Source organism: Macrobrachium rosenbergii, chromosome 47, assembly GCF_040412425.1.
Source record: "Macrobrachium rosenbergii isolate ZJJX-2024 chromosome 47, ASM4041242v1, whole genome shotgun sequence".
NCBI classification, from domain to species: domain Eukaryota; kingdom Metazoa; phylum Arthropoda; class Malacostraca; order Decapoda; family Palaemonidae; genus Macrobrachium; species Macrobrachium rosenbergii.
This window is the reverse complement of record NC_089787.1, coordinates 22,657,227-22,668,123: the sequence shown is the minus strand read 5'-3', so window position 1 is coordinate 22,668,123 and position 10,897 is coordinate 22,657,227. Positions and strand designations below refer to the sequence as shown.

The window sequence follows — 10,897 nt, the reverse complement described above, 5'->3', positions numbered from 1 at the left end:
TAAACAAGTGATTTTTAAAAAATATTTGCGGATATTTTTGGACTGTGCAAATTTCGTGAATTTTATGACGGTCCTGGTGACTGTTTTTCACAGTGGTATCGTAGACCCTAGACCTGAAGAAACTGTATTATCGTAACTGAGACGATAGTGTGTATCGTAAATGTACGATTACTGAAAAGAGTATCGGATGTGAGCTGTAATTTTTATTCACGATATTAAAGTGACATTGTATTTTGATATTTCACAACGAAAAGGAGAGAGAGAGAGAGAGAGAGAGAGAGAGAGAGAGAGAGAGAGAGAGAGAGAGAGAGAGAGAGAGAGAGTACAATAAACATAAACTTAAGTATATATAAATATAAATATTCACGTATTATATATATATATATATATATATATATATATATATATATATATATATATATATATATATATTGTATATCACAGTTTACAATGAAACTAACAAAAACAGTTACCTTCATAATAACGTCGTAAAATCTTGCCACATATATCATGATCATATTGCTGTATGTTGTGTTGTCTTTTAAAACTCATTATGAAATTGGTAACTCTGTTATCACAAATTTTATAATGAAATTGATAAACTTCATGTTATCACAGATTTTATAATGAAATTGATAAACTTCGTGTAATCACAGATTTTATAATGAAATTTATAAACTTCGTGTTATCACAGATTTTATAATGAAACTGATAAACTCTGTTATCGCAGATTTTATAATGAAACTGATAAACTTGGTATTATCAGATTTTATAATGAAACTGATAAACTTCGTGTCATCACAGATTTTGTAATGAAATTGATAAACTCTGTGTCATCGCAGATTTTATAATGAAACTGATAAACTTTGTGTTATCAGAGATTTTATAATGAAACTGATAAAACTCGTGTTATCACAGATTTTATATTGAAATTTAAAAAATCTGTTATCGCAGATTTTATAATGAAACTGATAAACTTTGTGTTATCACAGATTTTACAATGAAAATGCTAAATTCTGTTATCAGAATTCTGTTAAGCGTCACAAAGCTGATAAAATTTGTTACCACAGAATCTGTAATGAAAGTGATAATTCCTATCATCACAATTCTATAATGAAAACGATAAACCCTGTTATCACAGATAAATTACGATACATTTCATTGCATTTTCGAATATTTCAGAACATTACAATGTGTATATACAGACGTATATATATGTACAATAAATTCATTGTAATATCGCATACTTCACATTACAATAATATATATTTTCATAATGAATTCATTATATCATAGAATCTTCCACAATATTGCAATATATATCTTCTTTATAATAAATTCATTGTATTATAGAATCCTGCACAATATTACAATGTATATAAAATATATACTTACAATGAATTCATTGTATTATCGTATACTTCATTATATATATATATATATATATATATATATATATATATATATATATATATATATATATATATATATATATATAATTTCTATAATGAAACTGTACTTGCCTGTAGGTAGTGGATTCGAAGCACTTGGCCCAGGGATTCATTGTATGATTTAAAGGGCAATTCTTGGCATCGTGTCTGAAGCTATGCCTAAAAAAGGCGTGACACTATTAAAGGGTCTTGATTTTATAAATGGGGTTGATTATTCGAGATTCTGTTCTGTACAGAGGATTTGATTCTATAGAGGAAGATTCGATTCTATGAAGGGGTTTGGTTATATAGAGGGATTCTATAGGTTTGAACCTTCAGGATTCGATCCTGTACACGAATCTAATTCTATACAGAATCGATTCTACAAAGGGGATTTGATTCTATAGAGGTAGATTCGATTCTATAAAGGAGTTTGATTATATATAGGGATTCTACACGTGGAATAGAATCTTGAATATCTGGTTTTATAAGGGGGTTAGATTCTATAGAGAGGGGTTTCGATTCTATAAAAGGATTTGGTTTTATAGAGGGATTTGATTAAATATATAGGGATTCTATACATAAATGGACCCGAATTTTTAAGAATCAGTTCTATAAAAGGTATCTGATCTATAGAGGGATTAAGTTTCATAGAGGGATTTAATTATATAGAGGGATTCAATGTATGGATTTGAATCTATAACATTCGATTCTATAAAAGGGATTTGGTTCTATAGAGAGGGAATTGACTCTATAAAGGCATTTCATTTTATAGAGATTTGATCCTACAAGGGGATTTTATCCTATAGAGAAGGATTCGAGTCTATAAAGGAATTGAATTTCATAGAGGGATTCGACTATGTTATTATTATTATTATTATTATTATTATTATTATTATTATTATTATTATTATTATTATTATTCCAATGCATTTTACATGAAATACTTAGTGCAATCCTGAAAAAAGGTATTATTATTATTATTATTATTATTATTATTATTATTATTATTATTATTATTATTATTATCATTATAAGCACTACTGAAGCATTTTACAAGAAATAAGCAATTAAATGTCCATTATTATTATTATTATTATTATTATTATTATTATTATTATTATAAGCACAGCTGGTAGCATTTTACACGACCAAATAAGTAATATAATAACCTGTCCATCAAGACTGTTCCCCCCCACCCCCCAAGTAGCTGTGGGAAGTAGCCTAACCAGAGTTTGAACAGAGAACCAACACTGTTGTTGTTTTTATTATAACTGTGTTATTATTACTATTATTATTGCCCCCTTAGCAACAGGAAAACAAGCAAATCGAACACATAGCCCAGACTACTTCTAGGCAACCTTGAGCGCCTGACTGAAGTCAAGGTCACAATGGAGAGAACGATTTGGGAGGACCACGGGGAGGGGGAGGGAGTACAGGAGGAGGACCCCCTCCTGCTCGACACCCGGGAGGACGAGGCGGACGTGGAAGACATCGTCCTCGAGCACGAACACCAGAGGGAAGTGTTCGAAGAAGCCGAAGTCGTCGACGAGACCGGGGAATCGAACGCTGTCCCAGACCAAGATGGCGGAGGTGGAGAAGGCGGGAATTCGTTTATCAACGAACGATTTTTTAACGAGAGGCTTTTCAACGAGCGGTGGTTCAACGAGACGGCTCTGCCCGTCGTCGAGTGGGTCCGGGAGAACAGGGTGCTCGTCGTTGCCGTCCTGCTCGCGCTCTTAATCCTCAGGTGGAAACTCAAGGATCTGAGGCGAAGGTGAGGGATTTTAAAAAGATTTAGTTTTTTTTTTTATTTTTTGTTCGTTTTCGTGTGGAAGTTCATTAAAATGTCTATTAGTACTGTTTTTTTTTAATTAAAATGTCTATTTTACTATTTTTTTTATCAAAATGTCCATTAGTGTAATGGGATATTTATTCAAATGTGCATTAATGCTAATAGAATTTAAATTAAAATATCTATAAGTAATGTGATCTACATTAAAATGTCTATAAGTAATAGGATCTACATTAAAATGTCTATTAATAATAGGATCTACATTAAAATGTCTATAAGTAATAGGATCTACATTAAAATGTCTATTAATAATAGGATCTACATTAAAATGTCTATTAGTAATTGGATCTACATTAAAATGTCTATCAGTAATAGGATCTACATTAAAATGTCTATTAATAATAGGCTCTACATTAAATGTCTATTAATAATAGAAATACATTAAAATGTCTACTAATAATAGGATCTACATTAAAATGTCTATCAGTAATAGGATCTACATTAAAATGTCTATTAATAATAGGCTCTACATTAAATGTCTATTAATAATAGAAATACATTAAAATGTCTACTAATAATAGGATCTACATTAAAATGTCTATTAATAATAGGATCTACATTAAAATGTCTATTAATAATAGGATCTACATTAAAATGTCTGCTAATAATAGGGTCAACATTAACATGTCTACTAATAATAGGATCTACATTAAATGTCTATTAATAATAGGGTCTACATTAAAATGTCTATTGATAACAGGATCTACATTAAATGTCTATTAATTAGATCAACATTAAAATGTCTATTAATAATTGGATCTACATTAAAATATCTATAACTAATAGGATCAACATTAAAATGTCTATTAATAATAGGATCTACATTAAATTTCTATTAATAACAGGATCTACATTAAAATGTCTATTAATAATAGAATCTACATTAAATGTCTATTAATAATAGGATCTACATTAAAATGTCTATTAACAATAGACATTTTAATGAAATTGTTTAACCAACCAGCCAATCCTAACCCTACTATCTGTTGCCTTTATATAAATATAGTTTATGCTGCATTGTATGTGCGTGTGTTTGTGTGTGTATGTATGTGTATGTGTGTATGTGTTTTAGGACACACAAACATCCGGAATCTCATCTCCTTACAACACTAGACCTAAAAATATCGTACCAACCAATGGTGTCATTTGCAGAGTTGACTAGCGTCTCCAATGTTGCACAATTACAAAATTGTAATCCACCTTCTGAGGAGGTAATCCTCAAGGGATTTCATTTTAAATCCCTATTTCGAGATGATCCCGGAAATAATCCGCAAGGGATTATATTTTTAAACCCATATTTTAAGACTAGTTCCTTAAGAGAATATTTAGTCTCTTACACACCTGGGGCAATCTATATTAACTGAGACTAGTGTTGTCAGTCTTCATTGTTTCCAACATCAAAGGTAGGGGAGAGAGAGAGAGAGAGAGAGAGAGAGAGAGAGAGAGAGAGAGAGAGAGAGAGAGAGAGAGAGAGAGAGAAAAATTTAAAAGCCTCACTTAATAATCACTACCAAAAACATTAAAAAATTAACTAGGTTAAAATTTAGCGACTGTCATGAATTTTCCGCTCTTTTCCAGTAATATCTAAACGAAATTAATATTCACATTAATACAAAGTTTAAATTCATCACTGATAAGTCCATCTATTCCTTCTATCTACTTTTATCCTAAATTGTAGAGCAATGATCATCAATGTCACCTATAGGTTTAAATATTAGCGAGGGTTTAATATTAGCGCCTCCTGTATATGCCCGACACATCTTTATCCTAAATTGTAAAACAATGATAATCAGCTTTAACGAGCGTTTAACTTTAGCGATGATTATCAGCTTTAGCTAAAGGTTTAATTTTGGCGAGGGTTAAATTTTAGCGCCCTCTCTCTCTCTCTCTCTCTCTCTCTGCACAATATACGAATCAGCAATTCACTGAAGCCTTCGGAGGCGCTTGAGAGTAAAAGCAGTCAATAGTATCTGGAGTGTTGCCAACCGGATGTGACACGATTTAACACTTTTATGCGGGGACAAATGTGTTTGTCAAGGTTGCAATGTTGCTAAATGGGTGGTTTCTCTTTATATATATATACATATATATATATATATATATATATATATATATATATATATATATATATATATTATTTATATATATGTGTATATATATGTATATATATATATATATATATATATATATATATATATATATATATATATATATATAAAACACCTTTGACTCTACAGATGACAAGCAGGTGTTTAGCCAAAGGAAACCTTTGTTGAACTAGGGAACACCTAAAACCTGTTTTAGACCACGGCGACGCGACGTGGTCTAAGTGTAGACACCGGTTTGGTAAGAAAGAAAAAATATAGAAATATATCATTATTATTAGACGATTATGAGAGAGTGAGTCTGACTGCAGAATTTCTGTGAGAGAGAGAGAGAGAGAGAGAGAGAGAGAGAGAGAGAGAGAGAGAGAGAGAGAACCTTCCACGTCTTTTAATTCTTTTCCAAAGAGATAAGGCGACAAACTTCGTGCTCTCAACCCGGATAGTAAGGGAGGGCCTTTCATTTTCTTAAAATTGGTAAAAATTGTGTTTTTCATGAGATGGACCACTTTCTGGACGAAGGGCCAAAGTCAGGGGACTGGAATAAGCAGACCTCCTGAAGAAGGTGCACCTTCTGGAAAGAACAGACAAAGAAAGACTACCAAGAAAAACCAGACCTTCTGAAGAAGGTGCATCTTCTGGAACTTCTGAAGAAGGTGCACCTTCTGGAAAGAACAGACATAGGACGACTTCCAGAAAAACCAGACCTTCTGAAGAAGGTGCATCTTCTGGAACTTCTGAAGAAGGTGCACCTTCTGGAAAGAACAGACATAGAAATACTTCCAGAAAAACCAGACCTTCTGAGGAAGGTGCATCTTCTGGAATTTCTGAAGAAGACGCCCCTTCTGGGAAGAACAGCCACAGCAGGACCTAAAAAATAACCAGACTTCCTGCAGAAGACACACCAAGCCCAGGCTGGAAATAAACTGGCCCTGTTAACCATCTAACCAAGTATCTTTTCCAGGACCTCAGAGATAGCCAGACCTCCTGCAGAAGAATCACCAACATCAGGATGGAAATGAACTGGCCCTGTTAACCAACTATCAATGCCTTCCTTTTGCAGGCAAAGAACCTCAAAAGTAACCAGACCTTCTGCAGAAGACGCACCACCTTCAGGCTGTAAATGGACTGACCCCGTTAACCCACTAACCATTTCTCTTATTCCAGGACCTTGAAAATAACCAGATCTGAAGAAGAGCACCCCAACATCAGGCTGGAAATGAACTGGTCCTGTTATCCAACCAACAACTAACCACTCCTTCAGACCTCCTGCAGAAGGCACACCAACATCAGGCTGGAAATAAACTGACCCTGTTAACCAACTAACAAAGCCTTCCTTTCCAGATGGTTTGCAGCCTTCCTGAACCGCTTCTACAGGAACGTGGACGCCAAAATGGAAGAGATGAAGAAGGACGTCTTCGCCACGCTGGGATCCGTCGTCTCCCACGACCCCGAACTCCGGAAGACAGGGGGGCTGAAGATCCTCGAAATTGGGGTTGGCACAGGTGAGAGAAGTGAGGTTCCCCAGGTAAAGCATTGAGGATTTTGGATCTTTGTAAACTAGTCAGTTTTTTAATGTGAGGTTTGGAAATGATCTCAAACTTCTTGTTATTTTTTACTTATTAACTTTTTTTTTTTTTTACAGGAGCAAATTTCGCTCATTACCCCGACGGGACACTGCTGACAGTGGTGGATCCCAATCCGCATTTCAAAAAGTATTACGAAGCGAACAGGAAGAAGTTCCCCAACATTCAGGCTGAGGACATCATAGTGTCGACTGGTAAGATGTGGGAAGGATTTTCATGAGCTTTTATTTCTGTATCTCTCTCTCTCTCTCTCTCTCTCTCTCTCTCTCTCACATACATACACAAACACACACACTAATGTGCATTCTCTCTCTCTCTCTCTCTCTCTCACACACTCACTTACCTACACACTCTCTCTCTCTGTCTCTTTCTTTCTCTCTCTCACACAAACATAAAGCAACATACACACGCAAGCTCTCACTCGCTAATCTATTCTCTCTCTCTCTCTCTCTCTCTCTCTCTCTCTCTCTCTCTCTCTCTCTCTATATATATATATATATATATATATATATATATATATATATATATATATATATATATATATATATATATGTTTTATTTATGCATAAAAAGATAAAACACACAGAAACAAGTGTTGTATTTGTGTTGTATTTCATCACAACCTCCAATTCTGCAGGCGAAGACATGGACATGGTTCCCGACAACAGCGTGGACGTGGTTGTGGTGACTTTGGTCTTCTGCAGCGTCAGCGACACCGAGAAGATCCTTCGGCAGATCCTGAGGGTCTTGGTTCCTGTGAGTATCGAAGGGCGTCGCCCTACAAGGTCTTAGATTGCTTGGGATTTGGAAGTAGTATTATTTTGTTGGTGTTCTGTTTTTCTCTTCTAAGGGTGACAGATTCCGACAGATTTATCCTGGGCCTCTGGGTGATAAATTCTTGTATATGTTGTATCCTCTCTTCAGGGTGACAGAATCTGACAGATATTGTATCCTATCCTCTGGGTGTCAGTATCTGACAGATATTGTATCCTGTCCTCTGGGTGATATATTCTTGTAAGTGTTGTATCTTCTCTTCAGGGTGACGGAATCTGACAGATATTGTATCATCTCATTAGGGTGCCATAATCTGACAGATATTGTATCCTATCCTCTGGGTGACAGAATCTGACAATATTGTATCCTGTCTTTTGGGTGATAAATTCTTGTAAATGTTGTGTCCTCTCTTCAGGAAGGCAGAATCGGACAAATATTGTGTCATCTCATTAGGGTGACATATTCTGACAGATATTGTAACCTATCCTCTGGGTGACAAGTTCTGACAGATATTGTATCCTCCCCTCAGATAAAAAAACTGACAAATATTGTATCATCTCATTAGGGTGGCAGAATCTGACAGATATTGTGTCCTATGCTCTGGGTGATACATTCTGACAGATATTGTATCTTATCCTCTGGGTGACAGAATCCGAGAAATATTGTACCCTCTTCTCAGGGTGACAGAATCTGTCAGATATTGTATCCTATGCGCAGGGCGACAAATTCTGACAAATATTGCATCATCTCATTAGGGTGGCAGGATCTTGCAAATATTGTGTCCTATACTCTGGGTGATAAATTCTGACAAATATTGTATCACATCTCATCAGGGTCAGAAGCTGGCAAATAATGTGTTGATATATTCTGACATATATCAACTCCTCAGGGTGACAAATTCTGACAGACACTATACCAACTCCGCAGGGTGACAAATCCTGATAACCTGATATCCTTTCCTCAGGGATGAAATATTCTGACAAATACCATATCCTCTCCCCAGAGTGACACCTTCTTGACAGATTTCATATACATCCTTCTGGGTGACAAACTCTGACAGAACCCCCTCTACTCTGCTCTCTCCTACAGGGTGGCAAATTCTACTTCTACGAGCACATCCACGAGTTCGACGCGGCTAACCACGCCTTCAGGAGGCGCCTGCAGAGCTTCCTGACGTTCGTGGGCGTGTGGCCCTTCATATTCGACAACTGCCACCTCAACAGGGACATCCTGAAGGCGGTGGAGGCCACGGGGTTCTCCAAAGTGGAGGCTCAGAGGTTCTACGCTCCCATCAACCACCTCATATTCCAGATCATCAAGCCCAGTCTCAAGGGCGTGGCGGAGAAGTGAGGGGGAGTTTATTTTTTTTCGTTAGTTGGAATTTTTTAGGGACTGGGAGTTTTTGGGAGTGGTTTTATGTTCTTGGGATGGGAGTTTTTTTTAGGGGCTAGGGAAATTTTTTAAGGACTTTTTTTGGGGGGTGGGGGATTTTTTTAGGGACTGGACTTTTGGGGAGTGCTTTTTTAAGGGACTGTTTTTTTTTGCAGGGGAGATGGGTTAGGCTTTTGGGGGGTTGGGAGTTTTTTAGGGACCGGGTAAGTTTTTAAGGGACCTTTCTTTAGGATGAGGGAGTTTTTTTTAGGGAATAGGAGGCTTTTTGGGAGGGATAGGGAGGTTTGTTTGGTATGGGAGTTTTTTTTAGGGGCTGGAGAAGTTTTTTAAGGGACTGGGTATTTTGAGGATGGGGAGTTTTTTTGGGATGAAAGTTTTTTTGGGGAATGAAGGATTTTTTTTATGGACTGGAAGTTTTTTGAAGATGGGTTTTTTTGGAATGGGGAGTTTTTTTGGAATGGGGAGTTTTTTTGGTGATAGGAGTTTTCTTGGAATGGGAGTTTTTAACAAATATAGTTTTTGGTATGGGAGTTTTTAAGGGAATGGGAATTTTTTTTAGGGACTAGGAGTTTTTTTTGGGAATGGAGGAGTTTTTTTTAGGATAGGAGTTCTTTTAGGAGGAAATTTTTGGGACGGGAGTTTTTTTTTTTGGGGAGAAACGAGAAGGTTTTTTGGGGACTAGGGATTTTTTTCATTGACGTGATTAAATTAAAAGAGGTTTTTTCTTTTTGAATGACGTGTTTTCTAAAAATGTCTATAAATAATTTCGAGAAGCATAGTTGTTGAAATTAACTTGCGGTCGGGTTTAAAGTCAATAATGACAGTTTTTTTATGTAATTTCTACCAGACAGATGTTTTAAAATCGTGATTGCTATATATATATATACAGTATATATATATATATATATATATATATATATATATATATATATATATATATATATATATATATAATGTGATATGTAATTACCATAAAAATACATAATTATTTTGATAATAATTCAAATAAAGGCAAATTAATGAAAGTTGGTACCTTCTGAAATTTCAAATTCAAAATATAATTTAAAATAAAATTTTATATCTGAAAATAACTTTATTAAACGACATTAACAGCCTCATAATAACATTTGTCTGTATTTAATAATCACTTGTCATTCATGAATTTTAATTACAAAAAAATATTAAACTTTATTCGAATAATCGCCAGTCTAAAATTATTGGACGAATTATTTAAAGATTCAAAAAATTAAAAAACATTTTTTATTCGAATTATCGTCAGTCTAAATTTATTAGACGCATTATTTAAATACTTAAAAAATTAAAAATAAAAATTTCTTCAAATTATCGCCAGCCTAAAATTATTAAGGTGCATTATTTGAATACTAAAAAATTAAAAATTAAAAATTTATTCGAATTATCATCAGTCTAAAATTATTTGACGAATTATTTAAATACTAAAAATAATTTAAATAATTCTATTCGAATTATCGTCAGTCTAAAATTATTATACGAATCATTTCATCATTGAAAAAATTTAAAAAAGCTTATTTGAATAATCGTCACTCCAAACTTATTAAAAAATATAAAATTGTCAAATTTAAATGAAAAAATTGACAAATTAAAAAAAAAAAATTGACAAATTAAAAAGTGTCTCCACTAATACTTTGGGTTACGTCTCTCTGTCTGTGTCTTTTCAATGTCTGTGCAGTCAAAAACGAGCACCGTGTTGTAAAACAAACAATTAAAAGGTGAAATTTA

At 34.3% G+C, this 10,897-nt stretch overlaps 1 protein-coding gene across 3 annotated transcripts in view; it reads left to right on the top strand.

Moving 5' to 3' along the window:
- The window catches only part of LOC136830627 (thiol S-methyltransferase TMT1A-like), an 11,111-nt gene extending 214 nt beyond the window's left edge, over positions 1–10,897 (top strand). For all 3 annotated transcript variants that reach the window (XM_067090203.1, XM_067090201.1, XM_067090202.1), the window contains exons 2-6: positions 2,740–3,207; positions 6,732–6,892; positions 7,033–7,167; positions 7,611–7,729; positions 8,837–10,897. In XM_067090203.1, the coding sequence (XP_066946304.1) occupies positions 2,822–3,207; positions 6,732–6,892; positions 7,033–7,167; positions 7,611–7,729; positions 8,837–9,097 (1,062 nt within the window). In that variant the 5' untranslated portion in view covers positions 2,740–2,821 and the 3' untranslated portion in view covers positions 9,098–10,897. The remainder of the gene's footprint in view (positions 1–2,739; positions 3,208–6,731; positions 6,893–7,032; positions 7,168–7,610; positions 7,730–8,836) is intronic.